General features: G+C 42.4%; 1 protein-coding gene and 1 pseudogene across 1 annotated transcript in view; one reads left to right on the plus strand and one right to left on the minus strand.

Moving 5' to 3' along the window:
- Nucleotides 1-5,899: 5,899 nt before the first annotated feature.
- Nucleotides 5,900-25,397, minus strand: part of Ccdc62 (coiled-coil domain containing 62) — a 60,794-nt gene continuing 41,296 nt past the window's right edge. Inside the window, exons 11-13 of the mRNA XM_029566560.1 lie at nucleotides 23,068-23,184; nucleotides 8,191-8,307; nucleotides 5,900-6,605 (exon numbers count right to left, since the gene is read on the minus strand). Coding sequence (XP_029422420.1) covers nucleotides 6,543-6,605; nucleotides 8,191-8,307; nucleotides 23,068-23,184 — 297 coding nt within the window. The 3' untranslated portion in view covers nucleotides 5,900-6,542. The remainder of the gene's footprint in view (nucleotides 6,606-8,190; nucleotides 8,308-23,067; nucleotides 23,185-25,397) is intronic.
- On the plus strand, nucleotides 8,774-16,193 carry LOC103739092 (annotated as a pseudogene).

Genomic DNA, 25,397 nt, shown 5'->3' on the forward strand with positions numbered 1-25,397 from the left:
AACCCAAAACTTTATATTCCTTTTAAAAAATATTTTATTTATGATTTTTATTTAATTTGTATGCATGTATTGCCTGAGTGTAGGTAAGTGGACCCATGTCATGCAATGCCTGCGGAGGATGGAAGAGGCTGTTGGATCCCCTAGAACTGGAGTTATGGACAGTTGTTAGCTGTCATGTGCGTGCCGGGATTCAAACCTGGGTCTTCTGCAGGAACATTCAGTGTTCTTAACCTCTGAGCCATCTCCCTAGCCCCTCAACACTGAGCCTCTCTTAACTGCTGAATCATCTCTCCAGCCCATTTTGCACTGATTTTTTTAAAAAACACTTATTCCATATATATATGCTATATAAAATTAGAAAATGCAGTTATTCAATATAAGTACTGAACATAGTTCATTTTATATCTACATTTATAAGATACATTTTTAAAAGGTCAGTGAGCAGAAACGGTGTCAGCGTGCACAAGACCCACACAAACTTAGGCAGACAAAAACCCAGCACCAAACTGTGGAAATGAACAGCAGGCCCCAATCTTAGTTGAAGAATTATTGGCAGCTGATTACTGCTGGGTGAGGAAGAGCTGATCTTGCAGAGAGAGACTCTAGATAGGCTGACTAAACCCTGGTGGATGAACTCGCACTGAGGGACATCTCTGGACACTAACGTTACATAATAGGCCTTAAGACAAATGACAGAATGTATGAATTCCAGTGGGGGGGCTATGGGAGGTGCCAAAGGGGAAGGGGGAAGGGAGTATAAAAATGATTATATGGGGCTGGAGAGATGGCTCAGCGGTTAAGAGCACTGACTGCTCTTGCAGAGGACCCGTGTTCAATTCCCAGCACCCACATGGCAGCTATGAATCGTCCTTAACTCCAGTTCCAGGGGAATCCGAAGCCTCTTCTAACCTCTGCGGCATTGCACAACACGGGTGCACTCACATACATGCAGGCAATACACTCATGCACAAAAAATAAAAGTATTTAAAAAAAAAAAAACAATTCTCCCCACATTGATCTGGAATGGTATCTTCATGTCTGCTGTTCCTGGCTTTCTACGGGAAAGCAGACATGAAGTCATCCCACAGACCTACCACAGACTCTCCCTTTCCTTTTTCTTTTCTTTTTCCTCTCTGTCTCTCATTATTGAGGTTGACCTTGAACTTGCTCTGTAGCTGAGAATAGGCTTCAACTGGATCCTACTGCCTAACATCTGGTCAAACCTCCTGCCTCTGCTTCCCAAGTGTTGGCATTACAAGTGCCTGCATCACACCCTACAGTCCCCTTGCTTTTTGTTTTGTTTTTGTTTTTTGGAGACAAGGGTCTCCCTATAACCCCAGCTGGCCTAGAACTCACTTATGAACTCAGACCAGGCTGACCTTGATCTCACAGAGATCCGCCTGCCTCTGCCTCCCAGTGCTGGGGCTAAAGCCTCCCTTGCATTTTGAGGTCAAGCAAGTATCACCTGTCTGTCTGTCACAGGAAATGATTTGAATTAGACACCTGACCATTGTCTTCCAGGTTGTCTGAAGCTCTCTCAAAACAGGGACCCTTTCTTTGCCATCTCTCATTCCTCATTGTGGGTTCAAGAGCTGACACTGAATACCTGAAAGTTGGACAAGGCTCTCTTCTCCATTAAGAGATTAGCCATGTTTTATCTAATAAATATCACTGAAAAGCTTCTTTGCCAGAATAACAATGGAGTAACAACAGCTGATATTTATTGAATGCTTATTTGCCAGGTATGGGGCTAAACACTTTATAAGTATTATTTCATCTGTGATCCTCAGCAAATCACTAACTAGCCATGGTCAAAGAACTCAACAAAAGGGCTGGTTTGCTCTGTGCCAGCTTTTTCTCAGACTCCTTTCCCACATGGGACAAAAGAGTTATGCTGTTTCTTTCACACATAGACAAGAGGCCCCAACCCCTCTTGGTGTAGAACATCTGCCACAGTGACATAACATGCTCAATTGTGTCTTCTCAGTAAATAGAGATCATTAGGCACAGTGGTCATTTGGTCAGCACTATCTCATTTAAAGTTTAGGTGGATTTTTTTTTTTTTGGTCTTTTTGAGACAGGGTCTCCCTGTAGCCTCAGCTGTCCTGGAACTCACTATGTAGACCAGGCTGGCCTTGAACTCACAGAGATCTGCCTGCCTCTGCCTCCCAAGTGATGGGATTAAAGGCATGTGCCTGGCTCTAGGTGGCATTTTTATAGCCCAAGAAACAGAATCTGAGAGATTAAGAGGATACCCAAGTTCAGTCCAGGTTCACATAATTACAAAATGGTACATTTAGGATGTGGTCACAGATCTGCCTGGTTTCAAAGCCAGTGCTCATGAACAAGCACATCGTTGACTATATGAAACTGGTGCTGGTCTTTGATGATCAGGAGTCCCATTGTCCTGATGCCTTTTGCAAGTTATGTATCTGCTTGTGAGTTTTTTGAGTTGCTGTAGGGCAAGGCTGCTCTGTATTAATGCTCTCAGAACCTAGCAGAGCACTTGGTGCATGACCATTATTTTTAAAAAAAGGAGTGTGAGGGCCTCAAGATGGCTCAGTGGGCAAAGACACTTACTGTCAAGGCTGATAACCTGAGTTTAATCCCTGGGACCCACACGGGGGAGAGAACTGACTCCCACGAGCTGTGCTCTGGCCTCCATATGTATGGTATGGCGCACACACACACACACACACACACACACATACACACACACAAATTAATTTTTAAAAATAGGTGTGAAATAAAGGGCTGAAAATAAGTTAGCCCCATAAAGTGGTATAATTTACCATACAGCTTATTATGAAGGGGCATTCCTGGAGACACAAAGATGCAAACTTCATCCCCTTAGTTGTTAAGGTTCATCTCCACAACTACTTCAGGAGAAAGGCTTGATCCATAACCAGGTGTCACTAGTTGCTGGGATCCTCCTTTTCATTACAGTCAAGGTGCCCTTTTGATATACTCTGATGGTTATTTAATCTCCCTCCCCTAGAGGATACAAATTAGCCCCCATTTGGGGAACTCCAGAAGACAGTGGGGTTTATGTTCTTGGGCCGATTGAAAGAACATGCTGTAATACCCACTGCATCACTGACACATGTGCCATCCAGCCCAGCCCCTCTCTGGCTTAATCTTTCACCATCCTGGACTATCAAGTCTATATGCATCACACTCCTTCCTGTACCTCAGGGACTTTGCACATGCTGTTACCAGCATCTAGAATTCTCTTCCTGTTTGCCTGGTTAGCAACTGATCATCTCTCAACTCTTGGTTCAGACACAACTTCCCCAGGGAAGCCTTGGCTGAACTATCCATCCTGACCTATGCCCTATTTACACTGTCACAGTATCTCAAGCTCCATGTCACAGCACTTACCAGTCTTTCACATGATTATTTAAGGTCTGTGTTCTCTACTAGAACGTAAGAAAGGTTTGCACTGTTGTCTCCATTGGCCAACAAATCAGCACTGTGTGCTCACAAGGAATTTGTGTGTGTGAGGTACTCAGATTGAACCTAGGGCTTTGTGCATGTGGGCAAGTGCTCTACAATGACTTACCTTCTTTTTTACTTTTTGAGACAGGGTCTCACTAAGTTGTCCAGGCTGGACTTGAACTCACTCTGTAGTCTAAGCAGGCCCTGTACGTCAGCCTCCCCAGTAGCTGGGGACAGACTGTACTACTAGGCCTGCCCACCTTTTTTTTTTTTTTAAGTATCTCTTGGCTGAGAACTCAGGGGTCCTCCTTTACAGGACTGATCAATAGGCACTCTGCATTTGACAAACTCTTCTGGGAGGCTACCCTGGTTTTAAGCCACTTAGTCAGCTCAATCCTGATGCACGCATCTGCTATCTTCATCTGATCTTATTCACTCTATTCTCTAGCATGTGGAGTTGCTAACTAGTATTATTCTCCTGAAGGCCTAAGTGATGAACCTCTCTGCAATGTACCCTAATAGAATGTCTTAGGAAAGGAAGCTACAGGCATTGCCCCAGAGGGAGACTCACAAAGCAGAATGACAAACCTGTGCATCATCAGCCAGTATGGTGAGGTTCCATCCTTGGCCTCACACCACACAGTCTCAGTTCTAAGAATTCTCATGGCACCTTTTGAGTAAAACTGTTTTTAGTGCTTCCATATTATCTTGATTCAGAATTATTCTTTGGTGGTGTTTCTATTTGTGTTCACAAGTTCTAAAAATACTTTGTACAGTCTTTTCCAATGCTGAAATCATTTCTGGCAGGCAAATTATAGTATGATTCAGTTGCCTCCTGATAAGTTGGTTTTCAGAATAATAATGACAAAATATAAAAGCTAAAGTTTAGTTCATCTTGCAACTCTCTCCAATATAGTATGAAGAATTGTTCCTATATAAAAAACAATTTGGACAGAGGCAGGCAAATCTCTTTTGAGTTTGAGGCCAGCCTGGTCTACATAGTGAGACCCTGTCTCAAAAAACAAACTAGGGGTCTGGAGAGGTGGCTCAGCAGTTAAGAGCACTTACTGTTCTTGCAGAGGACCTGAGTTCAATTCCCATCACCCACATGGTGGTTCACAACCACCTGTAACTCCAGTTCCAGGGGATCCAACACCCTCTTTGGCCTCTGTGGGCATTACAAACATTAGATACATGCCAGCTAGACATTCATACACATAAAAAACCAAACCACCAAACAAACAAATTAAGGTTGAGACAGGGAATTTGATCACATTAAAATCAGAGGTTCTGAACTGCATGTTAAGTAACTTATAATAATTTTCTTAAGAATAGGTATTGTACAGCCAGGTGTGGTGGTACACGCCTTTAATCCCAGCACTTGGGAGGCAGAGGCAGGTGGATCTCTGTGAGATCAAGGCCAGCCTGGTCTACATAGTGAGTTCCAGGCAGCTGGGGCTACAGGTAGACCCTGTCTCAAAAAGACCAAAAAAAAAAAGAAAAAAAAAAGAATAGGTATTGTACAGCTGGGCATGGTATTATACTCTTGTCAAGTCTCAGCACTTGGGAGGCTGAGGCAGGAAGATCACAAGTTCAAGCCAGCCTGGACTACATAGTAAGACTCTGTCTCACAGAAAAAGAAAGAAAAGGTGTTGTAGACACTACCATCCTATGAGCTAAGAATACTCTTAGCTATCAGATAACTGAATTCTTTTAGCTTGTGTGCTGCCCCAAGTTTCCTACTTAGCTTCTAATCAGTGTCCCTTTCACTAGGCAAGTTGAGAAGCAGAGAAGGAGAAAGTTTAATATTTTGCTTCTCATACTGGAAGCTGCTTCTCCAGGGGCACTTTGGGTTTCCTAGTAGGCAGGCTCTGGTTCAGAACTGACCCCACCTTTCTCATTCTTGCTGGCACAGCCAGCTTGAGGAGAAAGCAAGTACTTAGATCGCAGGAACCTTGCCGGTTCTTTTCAGCAGCCTACTTAGAAAGGGGAGCCGTGCAGCCATTCATGTTTCATGAGACGCTTTTCTGGAGAAACCCTGAAGCCTCTAACAAAGGGGTACTGAGCCAGCACAATAGAACTGATATCTGTAGAGTTTAGGAAAACTCATTCCTGTTCCTGGGGGAATTAACTTGCCACGTTCTGTTTAAAGTTCCATTTTGGGGAGCTGGAGAGATGGCTCAGCGGTGGATGTTCTCGCAGAAGACCCAGGTTTAAATCCCAGCACCCACATGGCAGCTAACAACTGTTCATAATTCCAGTTCCAGGTTATCTAACAGTCTCTTCTGTTCTCCACAGGCATTGCACAACACAGGCTGCACTTACAAATATGCAGGCAATATATGCATACACATAAAATAAAAATAATAAAATATTTTTTAAAAGTTCATTGTTTTAGTCCTGTATAATAAAAAGAAACAAAAATATTTTTATTATTAAAAATAATTTTTATTGACTGAAACTGATCAATTCTGGTAGAAGGGTCAGAGAGGCACATAGTATAATCTTAAAAAAATTAAATTACAAGTTAAAATGGAAGTTTTAGTCTCCAATATAAAAAAAATCCATATAAAACTTGATCTTCCAGCAAGCTTTGGCTTGTGTAAGTAAACTAACTACTACAGACTCAGACAAGATGCAGCTGTTACCTTAGGATGGATGGACCTCAACTGCCAGCAAACAAGGTCATATTGTCCCATTAGGAACATTTTATACCCTCTTAGCTCATGTCCATCAACACAGCAAAGTTCAGTGCTAAAACCATAAGACGAGACTATTTCTCACATATTGGGAACTGACTGATAAGCTACTGGTTATAATGTAAATGCATACCCAGTTTAAGGCAGCCAGTTGAAGCGGCACTGTACACACACAGTTCTCCAGTACTCAGTGGTATCTGCATCTCTACAAGAAGTCTTGTTTTTCATTTTAGCACAGTTCCAAACGTGTGTACAGTAAGGGCTCATTTGTTATACATGAAAATATTCTTACACACAAAAATGGTTCATTGAAAACAAAATATGCGTGTCTTAGGAAATAAACTTTGCATTTCTGCTCGCCTTGGGTAGGAAAAGCTGCTTAAGGGAATCACAGTCCTCTAGCTTTCAGGTGAAGTGTGTCACGCTGGTGTCCGCTTTCTGCCTTCCACACAGATGAAGAACCTGCTTCTGGGGGAAGGGAACAATCAATAAAATGAAAGTGGATCAGCACTGGACAATGCGCAAAGAGCTCATGGTGTCAGACACTGGCTTCATGTTCTGGTTTCATCAAGTCTCCCAATGTATGAAATAGTAAAGTCCCAGCAATGAGTGAGGGCAGGAGTGCAAGGAGGAGGAAAGCAGGGGCTGTCCTGCCTTCTGAGATTGAAGGACATTCACGTTCACATGAAGATACCTGCAGTGTCTGCCGTGGTATCAGACTGGGTCCGGAGAAACCACACTAGAAATGAAGGCCTGATAAAAGTAAACACGATCCAAGAAAGTGCTTCTTGGGGTGATAATTCACATGTTGAAGAAATGCTGAGATATAAATTTAGTTGCCTTTTTAAAAATATTTTATTTTTATTTTATGTGTATGAGTGAATTGCCTGCATGTATGTGAGTGCATCTGTGTCATGCAATGCCATGGAGGTCAGAAAAGGGCTTTGGATCCCCTGGAACTGGAGTTAAGGACAGTTGCTAGCTGCCATGTGGGTGCTGGGAATCGAACCTGGATCCTCTGCAAGAGCAGTCATGCTCTTAACTGCTGAGCCATCTCTCCAGCCCCTAGATGCCTTTTTAATTTTTTTTTTCTAATGAGTCAGGGTCTTAACTGTGAAACCCAGGCTGGCCTGACCCTTCTGCCTCAGCCTCTCAAGTCCTGGGATTATCAGTGTGTGCTACAATGTCTGGCCTTAGGATTCCTTTTGGGGGGGCTGGAGAGATGGCTCAGCAGTTAAGAGCACTGACTGCTCTTGCAGAGGACCCAAGTTCAATTCCCAGCACCCACATGGTGGCTACCAACCATCTTTAACTCCTGTTCCAGGGGAATCCAAAGCCCTCTTCTGACCTCTGCGGCACTGCATGACACGGGTGCACTCACATACATGCAGGAAATACACTCATACACATAAAATAAAAATATTTAAAAAGGGGGCTGGAGAGATGGCTCAGCAGTTAAAAACACTGGTTGTTCTTGCAGAAGACCCAGGTTTGAATCCCAGCACCCACTTGGCAGCTAACAACTGTCCCTAACTCCATTTCCAGGGGATCCAACAGCCTTTACTGACCTCCATGGGCATTGCACAACATGGGTGCACTTACCTACATGCAGGCAATACAACACATACACATAAAATAAAAAATAAAATTAAATTTAAAAAAAAAAGATTCCTTTTTTTCTTTTGAAACAGGGTCTCACTAGGTCAACCAGTTTAGGCCTTGAATGTGTGGTCCTCCTGCCTCAGACTCCCCAGTAGCTGAGCTTACAGGGCTGTGCCAGGAGGCCTGACCAAGATTCCAAATTTAAAACTGGATCTATACATTCACTTCTTTAGGTAAAGAGAACAAGAATTTTTTGATCTGCATTTCTCTTACAAGTAACTGATGTTCTCCTCTGATTAAATTTAGAAGGTGTGCATAGTTTAAGTGGGTTAAGCAAGAGAAAGAAATCCTATCAAATAAATGCATGGCCTTGACTCTACATTATCAGTGTTTCCAGGTTACTTATTAAATATCAATTGAGATATAAGGGGGACAAGCAAAGGTGACTTACGCGTGACCACAGTGAACACCGAAGTTGACTCTGTACTTCAGTGACTGAGAAAGGTATTTTTTTCAGCTGAGTCTTCTGAGACTTCCAATTTCTATTAAACAACTTCAAAATTAGTACCTAGAGAAACTAGAAAATATTTCAGAAAACTACACATAAATACAGTAGAAATTCCTTTAAAAAGACCTTAGAGGGATGGGTGAGATGGCTCAGTGGGTGAAAGCACTTTCTGAGCAAGTCTGACAACCTGAGTTTGAGCCCCAGAACCCACCATGCAAAGAGAACAAACACTTGAGTTGTTCTTTGACCTCCAAACACACATGCTATCACACACACAGGCACCCAGTATGCAAGAGTATGTGTATATGTTAAAAAAAATTAATATTTTTAAAAAGCAAAACATAGAAAAGGAATAAAAAGGCCTTAGGAATGAAATACAGTGAGGCAATTTCATATAACATCTATCAATTCAACATTTACTAATTTCTGATTCATGTGTGGGGTCCCTGACATCGCTACTCTCACAGTGGGACTTCCCTGCTTGCTCTGTCACGTGTTATGGCTACACTCTGACCACAACCAGCTAATGCCCAATGTGAGTGGCCCAGCCTCAGCTTAATGAAGACTGGGTGGTTAGTGTACATGGAAAACTCCAAGTTTTCCCCACTGAGTGAGTGCTCAGCTGCCCTTCCTTACCGGGTGTTCAGAAGTGAGAAGACAAAGAAGAGAAAAAGAAAAAGGGAGGCAGAAGGGAAGGAGAGGATGGGGAGAAGAGAAGCACCAGGTCCAGTGAGGTGCACTTCAGGCAAGCCACTTTCTCTACCCTCTGTCCCATGTGGCGTCCATTCCAGCATGACTGCCTCTGCCTCCCCAGGGCTGGGATCAAAGGTATGCACCACTACACCCAGCAAAAATAAAGTAAATCTTTAAAAAAACTTTAAAAAAAATATTTTATTCATTATTTGTATTTTATGTGTGTGAGTGTATTCCCTACATGTATGTATAAGTGCATCAGTGTCATGCAGAGCCCACAGAGGGCAGAAGAGAGCATTGGAGCCCCTGGAATTGGAGTTACAGGACAGTTGTTAGCCACCATGTGGGTGCTAGGAATCAAACTGGGATCCTCTGTAAGAGCAGACAGTGTTCTTAACCGCTGAGCCATCTTACTAGTCCCCAAGTTGTTTTTAAAAAGGATTGAAAACAGGGTCTTCTCAAGATTTGTGCACACCTATGTATTTGCTGAATACAGTTGCTGAATGTATTTAATATCACTGCATGTACACTGAAAGAGTTAAGACCATAAAGTTTGTTGTGTATTCATACTCTTATATGATAAAAAATCAAATGGGGGGCTGGAGAGATGGCTCAGTGGTTAAGAACACTGGCTGTTCTTGCAGAAGACCTGGGTTTGAATCCCAGCACCTACATGGAAGCTAACAACTGTCCATAACTCTAGTTCCAGGGGATCTGAAGCCCTCTTCAGAACTCCAAGGGCATTGCATGACACAGGTGCACTTACCTACATGCAGGCAATACATGCATACACATAAAAATAATAAAAAATTTTAAAAATGGAAATGGGCTGGAGAGATGGCTTAGAGACTAAGGGTACTTGCTGCTCTTGCAGAGGACCTGGGTTCAGTTCCCAGCATCCACATGGCAGCTCACAACTATCTGTACCTCCAGTTCAGGAGATCTAACACCCTGGGACACACATGGTGCACATACATAATTGTAGGCAAAACACTCATACACATAAAATAACATTAAACAAATCTTTTTTTTTTTTTGGTCTTTTTGATACATGGTCTCCCTGTAGCCCCAGCTATCTTGGAACTCACTATGTAGACCAGGCTGGACTGAACTCAGAGAGATCCACCTGCCTCTGCCTCCCGAGTGCTGGGATTAAAGGCGTGTGCCACCACGCCCAGCCTAAATGAATCTTTTAAAAAATAATTTATTATTTTTATTTTATGTGTATGAATGTTATACTTGCATGTAAGTAAGTGCATCCGTGTTGTGCAATGCCCATAGAGGACAGAAGAGGCTGTTGGATCCCCTGGAATTGGAGTTACGGACAGTTGTTAGCTGCCATGTGGGTGCTGGGATTTGAACACAGGTCTTCTGCAAGAACAGTCAGTGTTCTTAACTGCTGAGCCATCTCTCCAGCCCTAAACAAATCTTCTTTAAAAATATTTTATTATTTTTATTTTATGTGTATGAGTGTATTGCCCTGCATGCATATAAAAACACCTGTGTCCTGAAATGCCCATGGAGGTCAGAAGAGGGTATCAGATACCCTGGAACTGGAGTTACAGATGATAGCTACCATGTGAGTGCTGGGATTCGAACCCAGGTCTTCTGCAAGAACAGTCAGTGCTCTTACCCACTGAGCCATCTCTCCAGGCCCACAAATCTTTTTCTAAAAAATTTATTTTTATCATATGTGTATGAGTGTATTGCCTACAAGTATATAAGTGTACCCGTGACATTCAATGTCTGTGGGGGTCAGAAGACAGTGTCGGATTTCCCTGGAACTGGAATTAGAGATTATTGTTAGCTGCCATATGGGTGCTGTGAATCGAACCCAGGTCTTCTGCAAGGTCAGGCAATGAATGCTCTTAACCACTTAGCTACCACAGGCAGTGTAGAGCAGCCTGGGTTCCAGCTTAAGTGCACTGCAGCCTGAGGAGACGTCACACTTCTCTATGACTATCATCTGCAATGGAGAAACAAGGTGTAACAAGAAGAAAATCCTTCAAGACAAGGAGGGGACAAGCTCCTTTCAGAGACTGAATTTAAGGAAGCAGCTGCTGCTGGTCAGTTTTTGAACAATGTGCAGTTCGAGCATGCTTTCTCCAGCAATCTACAAGGACAAAGCAGACCTGCATGGCATTTTGGAGAAAAGCAAATTTTGCAAAGACATGGCAATAAAGCATAACTCAGGGTCACAGGGGGCAAGCTGCTGAACAACCTATGAGACATGGCTGCCCCATGTTCACCTGGCCTGGAGGAGAGATGCTAGAGCAGGTGAAAATGCATGGGAAGTATTTCTTCGATTTTGTCAACTCGTACTGGAAAAAATCAGGTCAGAGAGAAGACATTTTGCTGGAAGCTCCAAGCAGTTTTCTGGAAACATGTTTAGCAGACATATATTCCCTTTAGGAAAAAGCAGCTCTGAGCTGGATTCTGGCAGTGGTGCCCCAGCTTAGTGGCCAGTGTCTTAGTTGTGAGCCATGGAGCATACATGAGAAGCCTGTTTCATTATCTACTGAGTGACTTGAAGTTTTCCCTAAGGCAGCTCTAGGCAAATTCGACTTTCGTCAGTCAGTCCTAATACTGGGATTAGTGTCTTCATCATAGACTTCGGGGAAAGAAAAGAACGAGTGATTCAATGTTTGTTTGAATCTACAGGACATCTAAACAGAGTGACTGATTCTAAGTTGAGAACTGCATCAAAATCACAAGACTTTGGAGGCTTGAAGAGAGTGCATGGCTTGCTGTCCTCTGCTCCTGTTGATTTGGAAACAACTAAGAAATTAGGTTGTAAAGCTCCACAGAGGAGCTGGGCGTGGTGGTGCAGAAGCACCAGCCCTCAGGAGGCAGAGGCAGGTGGATATCTGTGAGTTTAAGGCCAGCCTGGTCTACACAGCATGTTCCAGGCAAGTTGAGGCTACAGGGAAACACTGTCTCAAAAAGACCAAAAAAAAAAAAAAAAAAACCAAAACCAAAACCAAAAACCTCCCCAGGGGTCAAGGCCATATCAGACAGTAGTGGAAATTCACCTAAAATCAACTTTTGTTTTCCTTAGTACACTTGCTGCTTTCTACAGTAACTTTTTCACCCTGTTATGTCTCCAAATTATTAATGTATGAAGAACCTCAGTATTGCAAATGGGGGTTGAGTACCTTTGCTTCTATATTTTCCCTTATACTGATCTTTTTTTTCTTCAACACCTAGTTGATTTTATTGGCTTTTGGTGTGATAACTACGAATTTTCACTATCTGATCAAGTGCCTGTAAGAAAAAACAAATTGTAACTCACTACGTATTTACAATGATCATGCTCTAGTCCAAAGGCCTCTGCATGAAAACCACCCTCCATCATCAGTCTGGGTAAAATAAAATGCAAAAGCACTAAAGGGTTGTCCATAAGAGAAAAAAAAAAGCCTACCATACACAAAAAAATTAACCCCAGACAATATAGTTTTTTTGTAGTTTGTTTTTGTCATCTCAAAAAAATGTCTCAGCTGGCCTGGAACTTGCTATGTAGAATAGGCTGGCTTCAATCTCACAGAGATCCCACCTGCCTCTGCCTCCTAAGTGCTGGAATTAAGGCATGCACCACCACACCCAGCTTGTTTTTTTCTTTTTGAGACAGTTTCACTATGTTGTGTTTGTAGCTGGGCTAGCCTAAATTTCAATTCTACTGCTCAGTCTCCAAGTGTCCGGGGACTATAGGTACCCACCATTGTGGTTGGCTTACAAAGTCATTTATATTTATTTTTCTTTTTACCTATTTGCTTGTGTGTGTGTGTGTGTGTGTGTGTGTGTGTGTGTGTATGAAAGCAGGCATATGTCATAGTGATTCTGTGGAGGAGGAGTTGGTTCTCTCCCACCACTTCGTGGGATGATCTGGGGAGAGAACTCAAGTTATTGGTTTTGGCAAGTGCCTTTACCCTCTGAGCCATCTAACTTGCTAATCTTGCTAATTTTTTTTCCTTTTTTTTTTTTTGTCTTTTTGAGCCAGAGTCTCCCTATAGCTCCAGATGGCCTGGAACTCACTATGTAGACCAGGCCAGCCTTGAACTCACAGAGATCCACCTGCCTCTGCCTCCCAAGTGCTGGGATTAAAGGCATAAGCCACCACACCCTGCCTCTGGTCAACTTTTAAATTACTGTATTTTTGTTGTTGTTGAATAGTTAATATTTGCATTAGTTCAAAAGTTCATATGATGCCAGGCGGGGTGGCGCATGCCTTTAATCCCAGCATTTGGTGGCAGAGGCAGGTGAATCTCTGTGAGTTCAAGGCCAGCCCCCACTACAGGGAGACCCTGCCTCAAAAACACCGGAAAAAAAAAAATCCAAATAATATTAAAAAAAAAAAAAGGAGCTGGCAAGCTAGCTTAGTAGTTAAAGGCATCAAGCTCTCTGGGACCCACAGGATAAAAGGAGAAAACTGACTCCCAAAAGTTGTCCTCTGATTTCCATATATGTGCCGTGGCACAAGCTCACTCACTCACCCACATAATTTAAATATTTTTTATTTTTAAAAATTTTTTGTGTATGAGTGTTTTGCCTACATAAGTATACCCATGTGCAATGCCCACAGAGGCCAAAAGAGGGGGTTGGATACCCTGGAACGAGTTATAGATAGATGTTAGCCACTATGTGGGTACTGGGAACTGAATTTGGGTCCTCTGCAAGAGCAGTCAGTGCTCTTAACTGCTGAGCCAGCTCTCCAGCCCCATAATAAAGAATTAAAGTTCGTATATAATATAAAAACAAGTCAGCACTTGGGAAGCAGAGGCAGGCAGATCTTTGTGAGTTCGAGGCCTGTCTGGTCTACATAGTGAGTTCCAGGACAGCTGGGGCTACAAGGAGAGCCTGTCTCCAAAAGACAAAAAAAAAAAAAAAGCTGGGCATGGTGGTGCATGCCTTTAATACCAGCACTTGGTGGCAGAGGCAGGTGAATCTTTGTGAGTTCGAGGCCAGCCTGGTCTACATAGTGACTTCCAGGATAGCTGGGGCTACAAGGAGACCCTGTCTCAAAAAAGACCAAAAAAATAAAATAAAAAAATAAATATAAAAACATACATGGAGAAGCAGTTTGTACCTCACCCTCTGCCTCCTGCTGGTAGCAATTTTGTGCATACATATGTGGTATGGAAGTCCAAGGACGACTTTGTGGAGTTTTTTTTTTTTCTTATTACTTCTATTTTATGTGTTTGAGTGTATTGCTTGCATGTGTGTAAGTGCACCTGTGTTATGCAATGCCCATGGAGGTCAGAAGAGGGCATCAAATCCCCTGGAACTGGAGTTACGGTCGGTTGTTAGCCACCATGTCGGGGCTGGGAATTAAACCCGGGAATTAAACTCTGCAAGAGCAGCCAATGCTCTTAACCACTAAGCTATTTCTCCAGCCCTGCTGGTAGCAATTTTATCCCCCGTCCACTGTGTTCCCATGAAAATTCGCATTATCTTCCTTGTCCTCTTATGTACACAGAACACCACAGGGACCCTTCAGCTGACATCTTTCACTTGACAGTAAGTCTGGAAGTCTCTCTCCTGATTTACAGCTAAGCACTACCAGTGTTTATTTACTCACTTCTCTATTGCTGGACATTGGCCTCACCTGCTACCTTATTTGCTCTAGAGCAATGCTGCAATGAAAACCTTGTACTTAACCCATTTAGACCTGAGCAGAAGTGTCTGTGGGAGAGAGTCCCAAAGTGACACTGCTTCTCAAAGGGTCAGTTATTCACTGCTGGTTTCAGAAACCCTGCTGCTTCCTTCCTTCCTGGGAGGATGAAGCACTGGAGTGCCCCAGCGAGGGTGGAGAACATCTACTCCAAGAGCTTTTGTCTTTGCGGATGGTGACACCTTGGTGAGGCAGACAGGCTGCTTAGAACTACCTGCTTCCCTGTTGCAAAAATGAAGAAAATTTTTACAAAACTATTTGCTTTTTCTGTTTCTAGCTTTAAGAAGTTCAAAGGCATTGGGAGGGGGTATGAAGCTTGTTGCCAAGTAGATTTCTGTTACTTAAATTCTGTTTCCCAACATCTCTGGAATGAGTTAATCCACCAGAAAATATATCTCGAGCCAGTGTTTTTTCCCAGTTAAATGATTTTCTGATTCTAGCTGTGGAATGTTGAACAAAAGGCTTAATCTTTAGCCAGGCATGGTGGTGCATGCCTTTAATCCCAGCCCTCAGAAGGCAGAAGCAGGCAGATCTCTGTGAGTTCATGAACAACCTGGTCTACATAGTGAATTCCAGGCCAGCAGGGGCTACAGGAATACCCTGTCTCAAAAGACCAACAGGGGGGAAAAAAAAGTTTAATACCTTTCCATCATCTATAAAGTGAAAGGTTAGGATTATTGTGTATCTCTTCTGGGACTGCTTAACTCAAAAATTCTCTCAAGCCCAGTTTTCCCCCACCTCACATAGCTTCAGTGTTACTTCCAATGTAGACCTGAGGTCACAGATTTCCCTTTTTTCCTGCACCTTTCCTATTAGTTCCATTCAAGGTAGTTACCAAGCAGCTCCTATAGCAGGTGTGCCATGATGTGTACTCTGATGGACCTAAATACACAGGCATGCAACTCCATCCCATGTGGACCAAAATGAGGGAGATTTTATACATTAGATAAGAATCTCACTTAAATCCATGTCAGCTTTCTGTTACTATGACAAAATACCTGAGGCTATCAACTCAAAAAGAAGACAAGTTTATTCTGGCTCACAGTTCTGGAGCTAGGGGTAAGCAGTGAGGGAAGCCTGTTTACATCATGGCCAGGAATGAACAGCACACCCCTAACGACCTAACTTCCTTTCACTAAGTACTACTTGCTAAAGATTTTATCATCACCCTATAACACACAGGCTGAGAACCCAACCTTCAACACACAAGCTTTAGGGACATTCCAGATTCAAACCATAGTAAGCCCTGAAGAAAAGGGTGGATGAGAGCTTGAAGATACAAGAAAGAGTCTGTCAATCAGATTTCCCAAAAGATAATTTTTGTAACCCTGACTATGTGAATTAGCTCCAACAATTTGATGTAAGTCAATTTGAGCACACTATGAAGTTTGTGTTTGTTACACTTTTGCCAGTGAGAAACACTACACAACACCCAGCTGAATGCAGCAGTGTTGGAATACACAAGACGCATCCACACCTCAAACATCCTCGGCCTCTCTGTATTTTAGGTGTCACACCAAGGATACCCACTGCTACAGCTGTCTCGAGTGACCCTCCTTCTACCACATCCGAACATAAGTGGTAACCTCTCCCATGTGAGCACACATCTACATACACACTAAGGTCTCTTTCAAGGTGAAGTGTCATATCTATTGACTTATGCTTTTATTTTATTTTGATACAGGGTCTCCCTGTAGCCCCAGCTGGCCTGGAACTCACTATGTAGACTAGGCTGATCTTGAACTCACAAAGATCTGCCTGCCTTTGCCTCCTGAGGGCTGGGATTAAAGGTACGGGCCACCAAACCTGGCTTTTTTTTCTTTTGAGAGGTGAGGACTTGCTATGTTGCTGAGGCTGGTCTCAAACTCATGGGCTCAGATGATCCCACTGCCTCAGCATCTTGAATAGCTGGGACTCTGGCAGGTGCCACCATACCTAATTTGGAGCTAATTACTGTATAAGATAATCTTTGCAGCTACTTGTTTGCACTTGTGGCAATGAACACATTGATTCTTACACAGTTAATGTGCTAGTCTGGAAGCATTTGTATCACAAAGAATTTGGAATCTTTACATTGGCACTTGTGGAAGAAGGACTATTGGAGAAAGCCACCAGAGAGTATTTCCTGGAACATGGAAGGACACCTGCTCTTACTGTTTCTGGGATCTGTTCTGGAGATCCCAGCCAGAGCAGGATCTCTGAAAAAGAATAAGCAAGCATTAGGAAGAGAGATGAAATTGCCTTTATTCACAAATGACTTCATTGTTCATTAGAAAAATCTACAGGAATAAGTAAACTCAGCAAAACTCTAACTTACAGTTACATCAAGGAACAAATTGAGAATGTGTCAGTACATTCTCAAAAATTTAAATACCATATGTAATGGCATCAAAGGAAATGTCAGGGAAAATGTTAGTAGAAGATGTGTAATATCTTGACCGTGAAGACTGTAAAATGTGGTGGAAAGATGAAGAATGCACTAAAGAGATAGAAATATACTGTTCATGGCTGTCAATTTCACCCCAAGTCATTTATACATGTAAGGAAACCCCCAAGCCGAAGAGTATTTTCATAAAACTTGACAAGTTAATTATAAGATAAATATGGTTCCATACAGGATCTAGAATATTCAAAACTATTTTGAAAAAGAGCAAGGTGGAGGGCCTATACCATCTCCTCTCAAGACTTTCTGTAGAACTATAGTAACCAATCCAGCACAGTGCTTGTGTAAGGAGAGATAACAGATCAATGGAAATGACCAGAGAGTGCAGAAATAGACCACTGTGTATAAGGTCAACTGATATACAACAAACATGCCAAAGCAATTCAATGGGGAAGAAGGCCCTTTTCAATGAATGATGCTGGGAATGGATACAAATCAAGATCCTTAATTCAACATGAACAAAAGTCAAAAATGAACCAGCTAATCTAAACATAGCATAACATTTCTTAGAAGAAAACAGATTCACAATCTTGAAATCAACTTCTTGGTACATTAAAAAGCACCTTAAAGCTGGGCATGTTGGTGCACGCCTTTAATCCCAGCAATTGGGAGGCAGAGGCAGGCAGATCTCTGTGAGTTCAAGGCCAGCCTGGTCTACATAGTGAGTTCCAGGACAGCTGGGGCTATAGGGAGACCCTGTCTCAAAAACACATAAAAATAAAAATAAAAATAACAAATAAGCAGGGCTGGGCATGGTAGCATACACTTTTAGTTCCAGCACTCAGGAGACAGAGGCAGGCAGATCTCTGTGAGTTCAAGGCCAGCCTGGTCTACATAGTAAGTTCTAGGCCAGCTGGGGCTACAGGGAGACTCTGTCTCAAAAGACCAAAATAAATAAATAAAATATTTTATTTATTTTAAATATTTTATTTATTATTTTTATTTTATGTGTACGAGTGTTTTGCCTGCATGCATGTGAGTGCACCTGTGTCACGCAATGCCCAAGGTCAGAAGATGGCGTCAGATCCCCTGGAACTGGAGTTATGGACAGTTGTTAGTCACTATGTGGGTGTTGGGACCTGAACCTAGGTCTCTGCAAGAGCAGCCAGTGCTTTTAACAGCTAAGTCATCTCTCCAGCCCCCAAGTTCAGTTTCTAGCACCTCATCAGTTGGCTCATAACCACCTGTAACTCCAATTCCAAAGATTCTGATGCCTTCTTCTGGCCTCCACAGGAACCTGCATGTACAAGGTACACAGACACATACACATTCACATAAAATCAAAAAGTAAATCCCTCATCAGAGAAGCTTCTTTTTGCAGTAAATACTGATTAACACAGAGACCTGTAGAGAATAACATGTAGAAAATAAGAGACTTGGAGTGGTTAACCCTAAATAGGACATCTATATCACACTCCCTCTTCCTGAAGCTCAGGAATCTTCAAGGAAGAGGGGATGGAAAGAGTGTAAGAGCCAGAGGTAGTAGATGATTACAACTAAACAGTGTTTTCTGGATACAACAGGGCACATATGAACTCACAGCAGTTGTGATGGCATATACAAAACCTGCATGAACTCAGACCAGACAAAATCCCAGCATGGAGGAGGAAGTGATCATGATGTCCAAACCCTAGGTGAGGATCTATTGGCAATGGATGCTTTTTGAGGGAGGGAGAATCAATTTTCTTCAGGGATGGAGGACATGAGAAGCCCCCTATGCTCCAATAGATGGTTCTATACCCATGCACACACAGACAGTACTAAGTGGACTCTAGGACAAAAAACACACATTAAAATTGGGAGGGAAATATGGTGAGGTGGGGGGAGATAAGGGAGGAATTGTAGGGGAGGGAATGAGGGTGGGGTGGGTCAGATTAAAGCACACTTTATGATTGGGTGTGGTGGTGCATGACTTTAATCCCAGCACTTGGGAGGCAGAGGCAGGCAGATCTCTGTGAGTTCAAGGCCAGCCTGGTCTACATAGTGAGTTCCAGGACAGCTGGGGCTATAGGGAGACCCTGTCTCAAAAAGACAAAAACAAAAGAGACAAAAAACAAGCAAACAAAAAAAGCCCCACACTTTAGGCATGTATGAAATTCTCAAACAAAAAAACTACAAAAATAAAATAAAAATAATACAAATAAACCTTTAAAAAGAAAATCAGTTGGATAAGGCAGTATAAGGCTGTAGTGACAGCATTTAGTTAAGCTGAAGCAGGCGGATGGGGAATTTAAGGCCAGCCTGGGCTACAAAGCAAGACGCTGTCTCAAAAAAATCAAGACCAAAGTCAAACAAAAAAATGAAAAGACAGGGCCAGTGAGATGGCTCAGTGGGTAAGGGTGCTTGCTGCCAGGCTTGAAGACCCGAGTCCAATCCCCAGGATTCACAAGTCAGAAGGAGAGAACCAAGTCACTCAATTTATCCTCTGACTTCTATACATGTACTGTGACATGTTCCATCCCACTTCCCAAAAAATAAATGTAATTTTTTAAAAAGAAAGAAAAGGGGAGGCTGGAGAGATGGGTCAGTGTTTAACAGCACTGACTGCTCTTGCAGAGGACCTGGTTTGATTCCCAGTGCTCACATGGCTGCTAACAACCATCCATCACTCCAGTTCCAGGGGAATTTAATGCCCTCTTCTGACCTCCGTGGGCATTGCACTTACATACATGCAGACAATACACTCACACACAAAAAAAAATTAAAAAAAAAAATGGGGCTGGAGAGATGGCTCAGTGGTTAAGAACACTGACTATTCTTGTAGGTTTGAATCCAAGCACCCACATGGCAGTCAACAACTGTCTGTAACTCCAGTTCCAGAGGATCCAACAGTCTCTTCTGTCCTCCGCAGGCATTACATGACACGGTGCACTTATGTACATGAAGGCAATACACACATACACATTAAAAAAAAAGAAGAAATGTGGGGTTTTTTTTTTTTTGGTCTTTTTGAGACATGGTCTCCCTGTAGCCCCAGCTGTCCTGGAACTCACTATGTAGACCAGGCTGGCCTTGAACTCAGAGATCTGCCTGCCTCTGCCTCCTGGGTGCTGGGATTAAAGGCATGCACCACCATGCCCGGCTTATATTTTATTATTTTTTAGAAAAACATTTATTATTAAAAACATTTATTATTAGCTTATATTTTATTATTATTATTATTTTTTTGGTCTTTTTGAGGCAGGGTCTCCCTGTAGCCCCAGCTGTCCTGGATTCACCATGGAGATCAGGCTGGCCTTGAACTCACAGAGATCCACCTGCATCTGCCTCCCAAGTGCTGAGATTAAAGGCATGCATCACCACGCCCAGCCTATTTTACTATTTTTTAGAAAACACTTATTATTTAAAAAACATTTATTATTAGCTCCCAGCATTTGGGAGGCAGAGGCAGGTGGATCTCTGTCACTGCAAAGTCAGCCTGGTCTACATAGTGATTTCCAGGCCAGCTGGGGCTACAGGAGTACCCCGTCACAAAGGCAAAAACAAAAACAAAAACAACAACAATAAAAAACCCCAATGATGAACAAAAGAAGATGGGCTGGAGGTACAGCTCCATGGTAGAGTGTGCTTAGCATGTACAAGAAACCGGAAGAGGGAAAGAGGAAAAGGAGAGAAGATGGAAAAAGAAATATGAACTCTGACTAGAGGCTTTAAGGAACAAAATGTGAACTGCAGACCTTGGTTGAATACTGATTTGAACAAAGAAAAAGAATTTGTGACATAAGTGGAAGAGAGATAAGTAATTCAATAACTAGATGTTGTTAAGGGTTTAATGTTGCTTTTGTTGGGTGTGATATTATTATGGTTGTTTTTAAAAAGCTCTTATCTGTTGGATATGGTGCCACAAGCCTGTAATCTTATTTTATGAGGTTTGAGACAGGAGGATGCTGAGTTCTAGGCCAGTTACATAGGGAGATCTTGTCCAAAAACAAACAAAAGAAAATTAAAAAAAACAAACAAAAAGAAAATCTGTATCTGAAAGAGATACATCATGAAGGGCTTGTGAGTCAAATGGTAGGTCTTCAACTTGCTCTAAAATGCTTAAAAAGAGTATGGAGGGCTGGTGAGATGGTTCAGTGGGTATAGGTATTACATACACACTTACAAATATAAACACACAAGAATAAATAAATGTAAATTTAAAAGTATATGGATGGCTGGGCATGGTAGTGCAGGCCGTTAGTCCCAGCACTTGGGAGGCAGAGGCAGGTGGATCTCTGTGAGTTCAATGGCAACCTGGTCTACATAGCAAGTTCCAGGTCAGCTGAGGCTACAGTGAGACCCTGTCTCAAAAAGATGAAAAAAAAAAAGTACATGGATGATTGGGGCTGGAGAGATGGCTCAGTGGTTAAGAGCACTAACTGCTCTTACAGAGGACCCAGGTTCAATTCCCAGCACCCACATGGTGGCTAAGAACTGTCCATAACTCCATTTCCAGGGGATCCAACACCTCCCTCTGACCTCCTCGGACACTGCATGGTATGGGGGCACTTATACAAATGCAGGTAATATACAAATAAAAATAATAAAATATATATTTTTTAAAGTGTATGGAAGATAAAGATAAAATAGAAAATGGTGTTTGGAAGCTGTTGAAGGTGACCAATTGTATTATATATAATTGCAACATATATGTATTTGATATTGAGGATTGAACATAGAGCCCCATACATGCTAGGTGGTATTCTACCATTGAACTACAACCCCAGCCCTTGTGTGCGCTTGAAATTTTATGTGTTTTAAAAAATTATTCAAGAATCTGGGTGCAGGGTGTAGCTCAGTAGTAGAGCACTTGCTACATAAGGTAGATTCCAGCGACAGCAGCACAAAAACAAAACCCACAAAACACCAAGAGTTGATATTTAGATGCCCTGGACAATTAGAAGGAAACAGAAACAGTTTGGATGCAGTGACTGTTTTTTTGTTTTGTTTTGCCATACTTTCCAGCCCCAGAGAGTATTTTTTTTCTCTTTAAAGCAAGCATGCTGCTGCTTCTCCTTCGAAGATATAAAAAAACTTTCATCCTAACAGAAAAGTTACTTCCCAGTGATTTCTGAATCCCAACCTCAGTGCCATAATTAGACTCTATCATATAGTCACAAGAAAAGAGAATGTGGGCCAGAGAGATAACTCAGTCAGTAAAGTGCCTTTTGTATAAGCATGAGGACCTAAATTTGATACCCAGAATCCATATAAAAAACCAGATGTGAAAGCAAGCACTTGTAATCCCAGTAGTGGGGAGGTAGAGACAGGTAGATCTTTGGGGCTCACTGAACAGACATACTAGCCTAATCATCAAGCCTCAGGTCTCAGCGTTTGTTTTGTTTTAGACCCAGCTGGCCAGGAACTTGCTATGTAGACCAGGCTGGCCTTAATCTCACAGAAATTTGCCTCCCTCTGCCTAGGACTAGAAGGCGTGCACCACCATGCCTGGCTACAATTTTTTTTTTCTGTATTTTTGACACAGGGTCTCCCTGTAGCCCCAGTGGGCCTAGAACTCACTATGTAGACTAGGCTGGTCTCTAACTCAACAGATATCTGCCTGCCTCTGCCCCCCAAGTGCTGAGATTAAAGGCATGTGCCACCACACCTGGCACAATTCTTTAAAAAAAGTTTTTTATTTTGTGTTTTGCCTGCATGTATATATGCATCACATGCATACAGTGCCCACAGAAGCCAGAAGAGGGGGTTGGATCCCTTTCAGTTGGAGTTCTAGACAGTTGTGAGCTGCCATCCTGGTGTTAGGAACCAAGTACAGATCCTCTACAAGAACAGCAAGTGCTCATAACCTCTGAGTCATCTCTCTAGTTCTCACAAATAAATTTTTTTTTTGTCTTTTTGAGACAGGGTCTCCTTGTAGCCCCAGCTGTCCTGGAACTCACTATGTAGACCAGGCTAGCCTTGAACTCACAGAGATCCACCTGCCTCTTCCTCCTGACTGCTGGGATTAAAGGCGTGCACCACCACGCCCGGCCACAAATAAAATTTTAAAACAGTAAAACAAAAATGAACGCACACTTCTGTTGAGATTCTCACAGCTGATGGGCAGCAGTGTGCTCAGCTCCAGATCAGTGACCATCTGCCGAGACTCAGCCAGCAGGCGCTGAAGCTTGCTGGTGGGTGAAAAGTCATCCTGCACAGACAATGAAGTTAAAGCATTCATGAATGAAGAACATTTTAAAGTGTTTGGGTTCACAACTATAACTTCCAGATACAAATGCTAATGCCCTGCCAATACTGGACTTTGGGTATTACAAAGCAAAGAAAGATATCAAATACATAATAAAATAACCAAATTCCTTTATTTAGAACCTACTCAGTGAAATAATACAACATAAACAGAACTTACCACAACTAATTAGAAGAACAGACCAGGCATTGTTTAGCTTTCCCAAATAAAAATTTCAAGTCTTAATAGGTCAAGGTACTGACAAAACAGGACTTTGACAATAAAGGTATACAGGCTTTTTAGAATATTTGGATATGGGACTGGAGAGCTGTCTCAATGGTTAAGAGCCCTGGCTGTTCTTGCAGAGGACCCAGGTTCAAATCCCAGCACCTACATGGCAGCTGACAACCGTCTGTAACTCCAGTTCCAGGGGATTCAACACTGTCTTCTGACCTCCACTGGCATTGCATGATACAAGTACATTTACACACATGCAGGCATAACACTCAATAAAAAGAGCAGCTGGGCATGGTGGCGGACAGCTGGGGCTACAGGGAGACCCTGTCTCAAAAAGACCAAAAAAAAAAGGTTTGGATATGAGCGTTAGTTTAATCTTGCTAATTTTTAATTTGGGGATCTATGAGAGAGTAGTTCAGTGGCAAACTGCTTGCCTAGCTAATGCATGAGGACCTGGGTTTGAGTCCTAGCTTCACAAAATAATAAAGAAGTAAGAGGGTTGGTTGGGTATGGTGGCACATGCCCCAGCACTTGGGAGGCAGAGGCAGAGGAGCTCTGTGAGTTCACAGGGAGAACCTTTCTTAAAAAGCCCAAACCCAAACCAAACCAAAATGAACAAAAAAAAAAAAAAAAAAAATAGGGGGGTTGGCTTAGCTGGTAAAGATGCCTGTCATCAAGCCTGATGACCTGAGTTCAGTTCCCAGGATCCACATGGTGGAAGGAAAGAACTGATTCCTGCACATTGTGCTCTGAGCTCCACAGGTAGCTCACACTTAACCTCCAAAACAAAGAAGCCACCTAATAATAATAATAATAATAATAATAATAATAAATTTGAAAATGTTAAAAAAATAAAAACATACTGACCATTAATGTTTATTATGGACTTTATGTGGTATAAGCACATGGTATAATCAAATGTATAGGGGCTGGAGAAGATAGCTCAGCAGTTAAGAGCACTGGCTGCTCTTGCAAAGGACTTGGGCTCAGTTCCTAGCATCCACACAGTGACTAACAACCATCTATAACTCTAGTTCTGATACCCTCCTGACATCTGTGAACATTGAACACAAGTGTGAATTTACATACATGCAGGCAAAACACTTGTACACATAAAATATAAACAAATACATTAAAACAAAACAAATGTGGGCTGGAGAGATGGCTCAGCAGTTAAGAGCACTGGCTGCTCTTGCAGCAGACCTGGGTTCAGTTCCCAGCACCCACATGGTGGCTAACAACCACCCGTAACTCCAGTTCCAGGGGATCTGAAGCCCTCTTCTAACCTCTGTGGGCATTGCACAACACGAGTGCACTTATATACATGCAGGCAATATACTCATACACATAAAAATAATAAACAAAAACCAAACCAAATATGTAATTCCTTATTGGTGTGAAGTGGGGGAGAATGGATTTGGGGAAAATGACAAGCAGGACTTCAACTGTTCTTTTTTCTTTTTTTTTGGTATGTAAGTGCATCATATGCATCTAGTGTCCACAGAGGCCAGAAGTGGGCAACAGATCCCCTGGAACTGAAGTTATGGATGGTTGTTAGCTGCTCTGTGTGTACTGGGAACCAAATCTAGGTCCTCTGTAAGAGCAGCCAGTGCTCTTACTCACTGAGCCATCTCTGCAACACATCTTTTTCTTTTCTTTATTATTATTTTTGAGACAGGGTCTCATGTAGTCCAGGCTAGCTTCACACTCCCTATGTAGCTGAGAATAGTCTTGTACCTCTGATCCTCCTGCCTCCACCTCCTGACTGCTAGAAATGTAGGTATATGCTACCACACCTGGTTTATGAAGTGCTGGGGATTGAACCCAGGGCTTCCTGCATGCTAGGCAAGCATTCTACAAACTGAGCTACATCCTCAACCCAGGACTTCATTGTGAAAAGTTTCTTATTTTTTTAATTTTTTTTTTTTTTTTTTTTTTTT

This window comes from Nannospalax galili, unplaced genomic scaffold, assembly GCF_000622305.1.
Source record: "Nannospalax galili isolate Female #2095 unplaced genomic scaffold, S.galili_v1.0 scaffold218, whole genome shotgun sequence".
In the NCBI taxonomy this organism is placed as follows: Eukaryota; Metazoa; Chordata; class Mammalia; order Rodentia; family Spalacidae; genus Nannospalax; species Nannospalax galili.